This window comes from Bos grunniens, chromosome 2 (genome assembly GCF_055505025.1).
Source record: "Bos grunniens cultivar Pamir isolate PY7600 chromosome 2, Bosgru_T2T1.0, whole genome shotgun sequence".
NCBI classification, from domain to species: domain Eukaryota; kingdom Metazoa; phylum Chordata; class Mammalia; order Artiodactyla; family Bovidae; genus Bos; species Bos grunniens.
Genome location: NC_141166.1, coordinates 57309807 through 57323136, shown reverse-complemented (window position 1 = coordinate 57323136; position 13330 = coordinate 57309807). Strand labels below are relative to the sequence as shown.

General features: G+C 38.6%; 1 protein-coding gene across 8 annotated transcripts in view; it reads left to right on the top strand.

Moving 5' to 3' along the window:
• Positions 1–13330, top strand: part of GLS (glutaminase) — a 90215-nt gene that overhangs the window by 73082 nt on the left and 3803 nt on the right. For all 8 annotated transcript variants that reach the window (XR_015144770.1, XR_015144773.1, XR_015144776.1 and 5 more), the window contains 3 exons: positions 10862–10923; positions 11521–11597; positions 11686–11749. Coding sequence is in view for 5 of the 8 variants with exons in the window: in XM_086348762.1 (XP_086204888.1) it covers positions 10862–10923; positions 11521–11597; positions 11686–11749 (203 nt within the window). In the remaining 3 variants the exon portion in view is untranslated. The remainder of the gene's footprint in view (positions 1–10861; positions 10924–11520; positions 11598–11685; positions 11750–13330) is intronic.

The following is a 13330-nucleotide window of genomic DNA, read 5'->3' as shown; positions in this document are numbered from 1 at the left end:
CCTGGTTCCTCTGGCTTTTCTAAATCTAGCTTGAAAGTCTGGAAGTTCATAGTTCATGTACTGTTGAAGCCTGGCTTGGAGAATTTGGGGCATTACTTTGCTAGCGTGTGAGGTGAATGCAATTGTGTGGTAGTTTGAACATTCTTTGTCATTTTGAGATTGGAATGAAAACTGACCTTTCCCAATCTTGTGGCCACTGCTGAGTTTTCCAAATTTGATGGCATATTGAGTGCAGCACTTTCATAGCATCATCTTTTAGGATTTGAAATAGCTGAAAAGTGGCCAGAAAAGAGAAAATCCAGCATAGTATAGTATCAGAAGTCAAAGGAGGGGAGTATTTCAATAAGTTCTTAACCATCATCTCTATCAAAGCCAAAAGAGTGTTAAGATAAGCGGTGTCCATTTACATCACTTCCTTTCTAATTTTCATTCTTTTGGTGTTAAAATGTCTTTTTATTTAGTAAATGATAATAGTAGATGGTTGGATTGTTTTATTGTTTGCAGTCGGGGACAATAAACTGTTGGTAGCCCATACTGGTGACTTCCTTTTCACCTTTTAAGAATATTTTATTGGCTTTGAGATTTAAAAGTCAGAGAACTATTTGGAGTAGAGCATGTTTGGCAACTGATAGAAAAGATCCAGTAAAGAAGGAAAGTTTGAAGTAGATACAGGAGAGTGGAAAAGGACAATAAAGTGAGATCCCTGGAAAGAGATGGAGCTGTCAGTGCAGGTGGTAGATTAGGCTTGTGGAAGGAGGAGCATCTTCTCCAAAAAAGCAGGTCATTGAGCGGCAAGTAGGTAGGTTTATAGTCATGGTTGGAGGAGGTCGAGAGATTTTCTGTCTGTTGGTTTCCATCTTCAGGCATATGAAAGAAGGCTTTCTGCTAAGAGTGAGTTGTGGGCTTGGCGTGAGGCCATGAGATTTCAGAGCATGGAGAAGATAGGAAATGTTTGTTCTTGGAGAGAGGGAGAGAGAGCTGAGGGAACCATGGTGACGTCAGAATACTATTGAGGTTGGTAGCTGTGGATTTATAGTGATGACAATCTGTTCCGTTTGGCCTCCCACCACACCCTGCATCCTATGGCTGCATCCCAAATTTGGGTTTGCGGAAGATCAGGCAGGATTTTTAGAGCAATTACCAGAAACATTTTAACAACAGGGTTTGAAATCTACTTTAAACCCCGCCTACATAGAAGGCAAGCTTTTAGGGTCTTTCAGACCTAAAAGGTCTTTTTTTTTTTTTTTTTAATTTGGTTCATTTACAGAATTTTCAACTAATATAGATTACACTAACAAGTGAATTCTGGGTATAATTTTGTCATGTCCATCCTCTTTGCTTCACAGAATAAAGTATTACTAATAAGAATTATAAATGTTTTAATATAGTTAAGTGTAAGCAGTCTTATGATAAGGTCTAATTATGTGTATATCTAATGTTACTTACTTTTGAGGATCTTAAAAAAAAATCCTATTCTCCAGGAACTACTTACATTGTATGCTGGAGGAACATTGTCTCATAACTTGAATAGTAGTCCAAACATCTGTGAAAGCATTTTGAAAAATTCAAAGCACTAGAGAAACAGATATTGTTAATGTACCTGTTGTCCGTTGTCTATAAACACACATGTTGGACTTTTCACAATAAAAGTGTGAAATGAACATTAAAGAATATAGAGAATTAAATATGACTCTCTGGAGACTGATGAAAATGACAGATTTTTTTTTTCTCTAATAGCAATCAGTAAGAATGTATTGTGGTTGGAATAACTGTAGAATAGTCATGTATGTGTACATTGGTTGTGGTGGTAGTAGTCAAGGCATGCAAAGGAATGACAGGTCCTTTAATTCTAAATTGAAATAATTCTGTCTATTGCTGCCAAAACTTTGTTTCAATTCTCATCAGAAAGAGAACACTATCTGGGAACTTGTTTGTATTTCCTTATTTTTAATTATAATTTATACCAATGTAGTATCTTACAATTCCATTGGCCCTGATCCTGATTTTTTAAAAAGTAATATATACAAACATTTGGTGAACAGTTTATTTCCCTTTTATTCTTATTCTGTTTCTGGTTTCTTTGATTCTTTGGGGTTTTACATACTTGTCTTTTTAGTTAATAATAATAGTAAATAAGCATGACACTTGATCATGCCACAAGTGTGGCACCTTGTTCTCTATCTGAACACTAACAAATGCTAACTAATCTTTGTGGGGTGTTATAAATATTCATTTGTATAAGGGAGGAAGAGACACAGGAAGATCGTGAATATAAATGAAATTTCGATAGTTTTCAATGCAGTGCAAATATTCTTAGGTCTGCCACATGGAAAATGTACTTTGTTCTTCAAAGGCATAGCTGTCTTTGCCCTGCTTATTTCTGTTTTTCTCATATTTGCTGCTTGCTTCTTAATTAGAGTGTTCTTTGTCGGCCCACACAAAGATATGTTGTGAGTTACTTTTATACTTGGATATAAAAGGAGGGTTGCTTGTGAGCCCAACGATATCATTTTAGACCATTCATTGGCATTTACCAGAATAATATGAGCCACTGAGATAAGAAGTTTTTTGCTGCCAGTGCTGTGTGTAGCAGTCATACTTGCTCTATTCACATTAACCCAAAACTCATATTTCATTTTTAGAGACTTGAAGAATGAGGATACCTTGTTGTTGTTTTTTTCTTTTTTGGCATTGATATACTGAATTGAATGATTTGTCTTGTTCCCTTATTTTGTCTTCAGTTGAAAAAAAAAAAAAAAAGTACCTCAACAGAAAATTAGTATCTCTGATTTCTCTATAAATTGCTCCTTAGTTGCTATTTTCTGATTTTCTGTCACAACATATTTTAGTCTTGGTTCCATATTGGTGAGGAAATCTCATCTCAGGTGTTGTCAGGAAATCTCTTGGCCCAGTGAATACTGAGTAGAGGTTGAAAGAACACTGACCCTGGCGTCAGGCAGTCTGGGCCTGAGCCCTCATTCTGCCACTTGCCAACACTATTCCCTTGCTCAAGTTCCTTTGAATAATACTAGGACAATAACACTTTAAAGCACTTATTTCAGTCGAGGGAGAGTAGGTGCTACGTATTAGCTATTTTGCTATAAATAACATAATCCTAATTATTTTGTCTTCATGGGTCATTAGATTTCTTTGATATAATTGTGACTTCTTAGTTTAAGGGTAAGTAAAATTACTTCAAATTATTCTCCTCATTGAGAAATTTTGAAAATAATATGTTGAGAGTTTATCACTTGACTGATCAAGAGCAAAAATGCAGTGTTTGGAGCTGCCATTTTGAGGTTATATTTTGTAAGTGAAATTTCTATAATCTTTTTTTTTTTTTTAGAGTAAAATTTGTAGTTTATTCTTCTCTACTAAAATTATGGTATGAGAATCTCCTGCATTTGTGTAGAAATTTGGAAATATGGTCAGGAAATTACAGAGCTGTTACATGAAGGATTTTCTCTGATCCTCTGATCCTGTCAGTTGGATTAGTTCTGTCTCTGTATATAGTAACAGTTGTCTCTTGGTGTCCTCGGAGATTGTTTCCAGGATTCCTCCTTGTCCCACTGCAGATAGTCAGCCCTCTGTATCCACATATGCGGAACCCATGGATATGGAAGGCCAACTATATATTAATAAATGTGTCTGAATAAGTCATTGGAAAGCTTAGGAACATATGGCCTCATACTCAGCCTATAATTTTATTTTACACGTGCATATGAATGTTAAATAAACTCAGCAGTAAGGGAAAGAGAATATCTTTGATCACATACATGTTGTAATGGTTTATATTTCTACCCTCGTCAGCAAGTGATTAATTTACATTTGCTGGAAACTTAAAGTTTTTCCTCAGCTACACTATATAGCAGGCTTGTATTTTTTAACCTGACCTTAAAAATATTTATGAAAGAAGGCTGAAAATTTATTTTCATTTAGAGGCTATAAAAGGCCAAGTTGGAAGTAAACTTTTAAAACAAAATTGGAGGTGGAGTGATGATGGTTTATTTAACAGATGGAGAAGAGTATCTGTTCCACAGCAACAGATACTGTAGTGAGCTAGAAACAAGAGAGCAGCTTACATCAAACCAAACGTGGTAGCAACAGAAGGATGGATTTTCAGTTACCTGCTTTTTCCATTAAAGCCTTTCCAGAAGGGTGAATTTGTTCTCTGTATGAAGACAGAGTTAAAAAAAAAAAAAAGGCTAAACCACAGTTTTTGTGGTTGGTAATAGAATTGGAAATAAAATACTTGGAGTAAAGTGTCATGCTAGTGATATCAGTCTTCCCTCCCTCCCTCATCATCTCCTTTCCCATCTCTGCTCCTACTCTTCCATGTTTCCTCCCTTCTTTCCAGTATTTAGCAAAGAATCTTTTTGGGTTAAAACTGGGTTGCTGATTAGTCTCTTAGTTGACTTGTATCCTTTGGATAACAGTCTGTGTGTAAGGATTCACATTATCATGGTCTACTTGTACACAGTTAGGAATGTATCCCAGCTACATTACTAATTCATGTGCTATATGGCCTTGAGCCAAGGCCTTTAACCTCAGTGGTAGTAATAAATACCAGTTTATCTATAATAATATTTTACAAACCAGCCCATCAGAGATGTTTGAAAACAATTATAATTTTTTAATATTTACTTTTTCAAAGTCATGCACTATATAAATACAAAGTAATATGCTTATGTAATTCTCATAATTGCTACTTGTACAGAATCAGGGTATTTGGAAGACACAAAAGTCAGACAATTCAGCTTTTAAATAGGCTCAAAATAAATAGAATGATAGGACTGAAGAGAGGAATGTCATGTTTTAGGCTTGTAAAATTGATAGAATCTATAACTGCTTCTAGGTTTTTTGGGAAAATGTATGATTTTGATATGCCAAGCATGCCTGTGTTAAATGAACTCATGTGAACTGTAACATTTTTGTTCCACTCTTGTCATAACTTTGTACAAATAAACTAAGAAGGTTGTCTGATTCTGGCAGGTTCTGAGAAAAGATATTTGATAAGGAAAATGTAGTAGTGCTGGAAAGTCTGCAATATGAAAGGAGAACTTAGCATTTAATTTCTAAATTTTTAGTGGCTGCCTGCCCAAGTGAAGTTTCTTTTTACTAGGGGGAGGCATACATGAAACAGTCCTTGATTTATATGGACCACTGTTCTGCTATATAAGCTGTGTTTCTTTGTACTGAAGAATGATTCGTCGAAGAACAGGTTCCATGCCTCTGGCAGTTAACTGTTATTTAATTCACTGTTTTCTGAACCCTGGCCTTCTTGACAGGTATTTTAAAATTTACATAACTCAGGTATCCGTTGTGAAATTAGAATGAGGCTTGATCAATGGTTAGTACACCTGCATCCTTCACAGCAGTTGGCTTAGAGTTGGATGAGTCATCTTATAGGATGTCCTCCTCCTCTAGTTTGGTTTGTCATAGTAGCCTTTCTAGAGTATGTCCGTTTGAGGAGAATTCATGGAATGCTTTTAACAGACCACGAAGCATGTCCCTAAGGGAAATAATACTCCATCTGCTGTCTCAATACAGTAAAGCTGTTGCATTTTCTTTCTTGGCATTCTACTCATACCTCATTTATGCAAACCTTAAAAATATAGGTGGTTATTTGCTAAAGAAGTGTTTGTACTTCCAGTTTTAATTGGTGTCCATTGTGCCTCCTAGTGTTTTTCTCTCGGTGTGAATGACACTTGTTTTATATTTCCCTCTGAGCTGAAACACGCTTGTGAATAAAGTCTTAGTAGCATACCCTCAAGAAATTGATTATACTCTAAAATCAGCCTTTCTTGGGCCTTATTAATAAGGAATTTTCAGGAATTCCCTGGTGGTCCAGTGGTTAGGACTCTGCATTTCCACTGCAGAGGACAAGGGTTCAATCCCTGGTCAGAAAACTAAGATCCTGCAAGCCATACAGCACAGCCAGATTTAAAAACAAAATAAATTTTCTTTTAGCACTTTGGAAATATTAAATAAGTGAATAAGTGGTACCTATTACATAAATAAAATATCTTCAGACTTGCTTGGTCTAAATTCAGAATTTTAAAAGGATGTGGTTCATACAGACAGCCACTGAAATACATCAAGGGTTTATTGCTTAGGATAATAAATGTTAAAGAATAAGAACAGTGGGTAGTTAGCATATGACTGGTATGCTCATTGGAATTCTGGATTACTCTTGAGTAGTGGGGGAGATGAGAAACACATACACTAAATGTGATAGTGCCATGGTGAGGCAGATATAATGGAAAGAGATGACTTCTGATTTAAGAAATTGGCATTACAATTAATTACAATTAAGAAATTGGTCTTATAGAGAAGGTGTTAAGAATAACACCACAGTGAGAAATGGGTGGAGAAAAGATGCTTTCAGGAAATTAGTATGTATAGCAATACTGTAGTTTAGTAGGAGCAGAGGTATCTAACTGATTACAATTACTCCTTGGCACATGCTGTCACAAAGCCCTGTGTGGGTAACCAGCAACAAGCTACATGGGTAGTAGATGCTAGATGGGATGCTTGGGGTTGGGGCTTTCAAGCTTGCCCTTGAAGAAAGGGAAGGATTTGATTAGAAATCTCTATGTTCCAATGAAAGGGGCACAGGCATAAGATAGAAACAAAGATAGTAAAACAGACCAGTTTTACTCTGTTGAGTTTGCAAGAGACAGCCAGCTACACTGAAGAATCTTAAATGCAAAGCTAATGAATTTAAATTATCAGGAATGATTTGGGAACTTCTTTTAATACTCCCTTGCTGAGAAACATTTAGTGATCACAGCAAAGTTTTGAGAAGATGATTAGACATTTGTGAAAGTTTTGGAGGGCGAAAGGACTAGAAGCAGAGGCACTGGTTAGGAGGACTAAATAAATGTACTGATATTTAAGAAGTAGAAGTCAAGGAGGTAGAAGAATCAATAATGATTACAATTAAATCAAAATGGGGGTAGCAATTTGAGTATTTGCCTTGGGAGAGAATATTAATTTAGTTGGTCAACACTTTTTTAATTGAAATACAATTGATATATAGCATTGGGTAAGTTTAACTCGCACAGTGTGTTGAGTCAAATGAGTACTTACATGTAATAGGCACTGGGCTATAACGAGGAAGGGAAAATACAGGGTCTCTGCCCAGGTGGACCTTTTGTTTAGTGAGGGAGACAAGAAACCTCTATGTGTGTGAGAGAGAGAATAAGTCCTCTGAAGAGAGAAGTAAGGTAAGGGATAGGCAGTGTTTTAGGGTGGGTGAGATAACATTTGAGTAGAGACCTGAGTGAAGTGAGGAGTGGAGCCTTCTCACCACCTGGGGAAAGAGTGTCCCCGGCAGCACCACTGCACATGTAGGCCTGACCACCCCTAGGACCAGCAAGACCACCACCTGGCTGGAGACAGCTGCAAGGGGCAGCAATGTAGGGAACAAGATGCACAGTGTATCCAGGGAGTAGGGCATGTAGTGTCCTGAAAGCCATGCCAGAGAGTTTGGATTTTATTCTCAGTTTGATGGAAAGTCACTGGGAGTGCCGTTTTGCTATTGCTATTGCTAAGTCACTTCAGTCGTGTCCAACTCTGTGTGACCCCATAGATGGCAGCCCACCAGGTTTCCCCATCCCTGGGATTCTCCAGGCATGAACACTGGAGTGGGTTGCCATTTCCTTCTCCAGTGCATGAAAGTGAAAAGTGAAATTGAAGTCGCTCAGTCGTGTCCGACCCTCAGCGACCTCACGGACTGCAGCCTTCCAGGCTCCTCAATCCATGGGATTTTCCAGGCAAGAGTACTGGAGTGGGGTGCCATTGCCTTCTCCGGGAAGTGCCATGCGTGGTTTCAAAAGATCCCTGTGGCAGCCAAGTTGAACACGTGGAAACAGTTAGGAGGTAGTCCTCCAGGTGAGAGAAGGTGGTGACTCAGAGCCTAGGGTGATAGTAATGGAGGTGGTGGAAGTCCAGATATAGTTTGGAGGTAGAGCAAAATTATTTGAGCTAGGTGTGGGTTATGTGAAGTAGAATCTAGGAATACCCACAGAGTTTATGTGGTTGGTTTGTGGAAGTTAGAGAAAGCTAGTTCTGCCTCTTGTGCAGACCCTCAGCATGTTTGTTTAAGGAGGGCTCCCTTCCTCCCATAGACATACCTGGGCGCTGGGTCCCACAGCTGGGGGAGAAGAGCACAGGCTGAGTACCCCTGCTTGGCCAGGCATACTTGTGGGGGGGCTCAGTGCATGCTATCCAGTGCAGCAGCCCTGAATCATAACTATCTTTGGCCTGAGCAACTGGGTGAATTGTAGTGTCATCTGAGGGACTCGGGAAGAGAAGCTGACTTGAGGTGAGGGAAGGTGGTGGAAATCAAGTTCCATCTTGAGCTGAAGTCTGAGATGCATATTAAACATCCTAGAGGCAATGTCAAGTAGACAGATGGATATGGACTTGTGGAGGCCAGGTAAGGAGTCATCAGGGATGCAGACAGGTTTGCTGTTTTTGAGTTTGAAGTGACAGCATGACAAGCAAGTGGAGCTCTAGAATTCAGGTTTGAGAACAAAGATTTAGATTACTTCCCAGATGCAGACTGGGAAGTCATTCTGCCCAGAGGGATATATGAAACACATTTGAGGGAAATTACAGTGAAAAGCAAGAAGGTGGAGACCACTTTTGGAGTGTTACCAGGCAGTGAAAAGTGGGAAATGACTGCAGAGCGGCCAACGTGGGGAAGAACCTGGTAATCAGCCTGATGGAAGAAAAGAAGTGAGGGCGGGGCGTGTTGGAGAGATCAGAAAGAATCCAGGCTGAGGGAGGCTGCTAAAGTTTGAGAGTACTACTGAGAGGGAATAGTAGGTGTGAAGGTAATTTGCAGGGAATTAAAAATATACTTTCAGAAAATATGCACTGAAAGGAGGTAACAGTGGGGTTGTGTATTGGTTTTTCAAAATAGGATGGTCGTGTCTGATTAAGGCAAAGATAAGGGAACCAGTGGAGGGACAGAAGAGAGCATAGATACTCTAAGCCAGTATTTTGCACAACAGAGGAAGGAGAGGTGAAAATTTATCATCTTTAATAAAGTTGTGGTTAGGGTCATCTGTTATGGGGTCACCGTTGGAATTAAAGATCTGAAGAAAGTATGAAAGAACCAATAAGGGGGAAAAAATGGTGAAGCAGCGATGAAAGACTGGTTAGAAATGATGGAGAATCATTTGTAATAGTCCCATCATGTTTTTCTGTGGGCCCAAGAGCACGAGGGAATTGAGAATTACAAATTGTCCAATTAAGACAGAAGGGCACCTGGAACAGTGGTTCATAACCTGTAGGAGTGCATATCAGAATCACCTGGAAACTTTTTTCAAATTATATCAAATTGAGGTGTGGGAATAGGATGATTGCAATAGGAAGAGACAAGCTTACATATACTTTTAAAACCTTCTGGGTGATTATCTTAAACTATCCTCTCTCCACCCTACCTCACACACACACATTTGAAAACTGTTCTGGACTTGATGTTAGTAGGTTGACATAGTGCAAGCTGGGTAGGAGTAGTAAAGAGTAGCTGGAAGGGAAGCAAATAGACTGAAAGAGTTAAGAGTAAGGTTTTCTGGAGTGATCTTAGTAACTACTAGTAAAATTTATAGGTGGGGTGTATGCTCAGCTGGTTAAGTTCCTGTTCTGCAGAACTTTACAGAGCTTTTCATATGCACATGAATCTCTAAGAAGGAATTTAGTATTTTAAGAAAATAGCTAACCATGGAACCCTTTTTTCATGGTACCTTTGGACTAGTTTCTACTAGAAAACATTTTGAAAATGCTGAATTAGAGAAGTCCTGCAATAATTCGTTCCAGTTTAAGAGTTCACAGGTTGTAGGAAAGGGAAGCTGTAGTGGAAAGGTGGCCTGTCCAGGTTAAAATCTAGAAAACACAGCTCCCAGGGTATGGGATCGCTGGGTTACTTACCATTCCAACAGGTCAACTGTTTTCTACCATTGAGTCCAGTGTCAGTTGGATCATCTGTATGAATGTTGAAGTTGTAAGTTTAAGACAAAAGTGGGGATTTATGAACTATTTACAAACAGTGTGCATTCAGTAGTTAGGTTTCTCAAAAACAGTGTTGGATAAAGTCTTTATGAAAGAGACCAAAATCCAATGGCCTTTTAAGGTAACTAGCCTTTCCCTTAATTAATGACAAGAAAGTGGATAATATTAAAAGATACACTTTGATGTCTACAAGCACTCCATGTCAGTGACTTAGTATTTTGGGAATTTATCCACCTTTGGGCTGAGACAGAGTCACAGGCTTTGGGAATGTCACCCTGCCCCCATTTGTACTCCCTGGGCATTGAACGGAATACTGCTTTTCCAGGGAAGTCCTGTTCTTACAGTTTGAGATGATTAATACCAAATGTTGTCTCTGAAGATTTCCAAAGAAACCAGTGATTGGTGAGGACAGGGATTGTTGGCAGGAATTAGACATTTATATAGCATGACTGAGTTTTTAACAGTGATGTGATAGGAATTTTATGAGTATACAAGTCAGCTCCCAGCACTGAGACATTCTAAATGAAAAAGGTTCCAGTTTTCAGTTGTCCCAACTGTGTGTTTTCCAGGTCACAAGTTTCCATTCTTTTGTGCCAATGATAGCATTCCATTCTTTCCCTAATGTATCTTTAATGTTGGATTTCCCCTCATAATCCTTTATGAAAAAAGAAAAATCACACACATGCCTTCTTTTTGCTTACAGCAGTATCCTTGTGATAAATTTGTGTGTGTGACCCCACTGAAGTGTTCAAAGCACATGGAAATCACTTACTGGTGACAGGTGTGCATTCTACGTATTGATTTTCCTCTGGATGCCTGAACTCTCTTTTTTTCACAGGTAAAGTCAGTGATAAACCTTTTGTTTGCTGCATATACTGGAGATGTGTCTGCACTTCGAAGGTATGTCAACAGGGTAGCATATGGTGTACAGATGTTTATGAAATTGATTCTGGGGAGAGGGCCATTTTAAAGCTAAAGTTTCACTTACATTTCCCTCTAATAAAAATAATCCAAAGTTATATTAAGTTTCCCCTTCCAGTGCCTTAGTCTTGCTGTAGTCTTTCTTTTTCTACTTCCTAGAAAAGCCCAGTCCTCTGTTTTCCCAAGTGGTAACTGTTCAACAAATCTGGCCAATTGATATTAGTGTTTTACTGGAATTGGACAATGCCTTCTCAATCCCCATCTACCCACACTCTCCATCTTTGGAGGTGAGGGAGGTGGGCAAATAGGAACACTTGATCTGCAGATCCCCATTCTGGAAAGGTCACAGAGGACTGTAAACTTGAGATGGTGAATGTTTCTTCTTACTCAAAAAGAGCAAAAGCTAAAGAAGAGCGGGGAAGTGGCATTTACCTAAGGCATCATGTTCTAGTTGAACAGGGTGTCCATTAGTGAGCCTAGTGAAGGATGACACCTTTCTCACAGGACCTTCAGTTGAACTGATGGAGGAAATGTTAGAGGCGAATTAATATAACAGCTATGCTTACAAATTTTCAGGTTTGCTTTGTCAGCCATGGACATGGAACAGCGAGACTACGATTCTAGAACGGCACTCCACGTAGCTGCTGCAGAGGGTAATATATGAACCACTCATTTTTTTTTTTTTTTTCAAACTTAATTTCTACTTAACACTAAAACCTGCTTGTTTTACTTTGGCTGTAGGTCATGTTGAAGTTGTTAAATTTCTGCTGGAAGCCTGCAAAGTAAATCCTTTCCCCAAGGACAGGTGAGCCCTCGTGTTACTTTCTAACATTGGCAGGCCAGGCTTTTTATCATACAGGGCTATAAAAGTTAAATGATGGGTGTATTTAAATCCACATTGTGTATGTTGGAGATGAACTTGCTTTGAAGCCTTATAAAGGCAACAAACAAAACCTTGTTTCTATTCAGTAGATCATTCTTTCTCCTAGATCCTCTTGTTTACCTAAGGGAGTTCTCTCAGAATTATCTTGGTTAGTCTGTCAGTGAGTATATTGTGTGAGAAAACAAGTTTTGGTGTTTGTTAAGATAAAATAGGAGTTTTGTCCTCATGGGGCTTTTGACTACCCCAGGCAGACAAGATAAACATTGCAGGGGTATATTAAAATGTGTAAGGAGATTACTGTTCCAGAACTCTATTGGAGTTTGTTGAAATTCCTGGATTTGCTTGTAGTCAGTTTTAGAAAGCTTCACGGAAGTTGAATTTTAACCAGTGCTTTGGGGAAGAGATGAGATTTGAGGGCACAGAAGGAAGAGAGGGGCAGTCTATCTAGAGTGGAGGGATCAGCCTGGGATATGTTCTGCTCCTCTCCTCTTCTTCCTGGTCCACATGGCAACTTGACATTCATCCTGCAGTAAATCCTGTTCACAAGGTGGATGGTCAGGAGAGGGTTAAGAATGCAGCTTAGGTATACACACACTTGAAGTAAATCCTGCACTAATACACTGGCATGTTATATAACTGGAGTTACATAACTGGGTGAGTCAGTGAGTAAGGAGAATAAAGGCTTAGAAGAATGGAAAAAAAATATTTGGTGGGAGAGGTTTGATACATGTGATTAGGAGTTTGGATTAGATCTTTGAGGACTATATAAAGTAACTTTGTGGAGCAAGTTGATTATTTTCTAGCTATTAGATCTTTCTGTTTCAGTAAGGTTTTACTATTTTTCAAATCAGTGGTTTGGGTTTTATTAGTTCAGCTTGCAGGAAATGCAGGCAAGTTATGACATCGGTGTCTGAGAACTGTTAGCAACTTGGTAATGCTCTGATTACCCAAAATCATGATCTTTATTGGTAGTATTCTAAAACCTCATGTTCGGGAGACAGTTCCTCATTTATCCCCAAATGTAATGTCCACACCAGCTCTTTCTTCAGAGCAAGGAACTGAAGAGGGTGTTTTCTCCTTGCCCCCTGTATTTATAATCCCAAGTAAAACACCGTTTAACACAGGCTGGAAATATTTACTATGCTTTGCATATTTAAGAATCAAAATGTTGTTTTGGTTTTTGCCCTAAATCAACCTCTAAGAATGTGAAAGCAGAAGCATCCATCTGAGAGGCAAAAGTTAGCTCAGTAATGAACGTGGTAACTGGTTATTCAACGTTTTGAGAATGTAAGCTAGATGAACACATCTTTGTTTCTCTATTTCACAGAATCAGTATCACCTCAAATTGGTAAAACAGGCTTGAGCAAATTTAGTGTATAGAATTGATATTTTGCATTACTTCATGGAAAACAAGAGTCAGTAAAAAAAAGAGAGAGAGATAATAGTTTTCCCAGAAAGACAGGTAATTATATGCTGTAAATGATTGAAAAGTTACCCCATCAC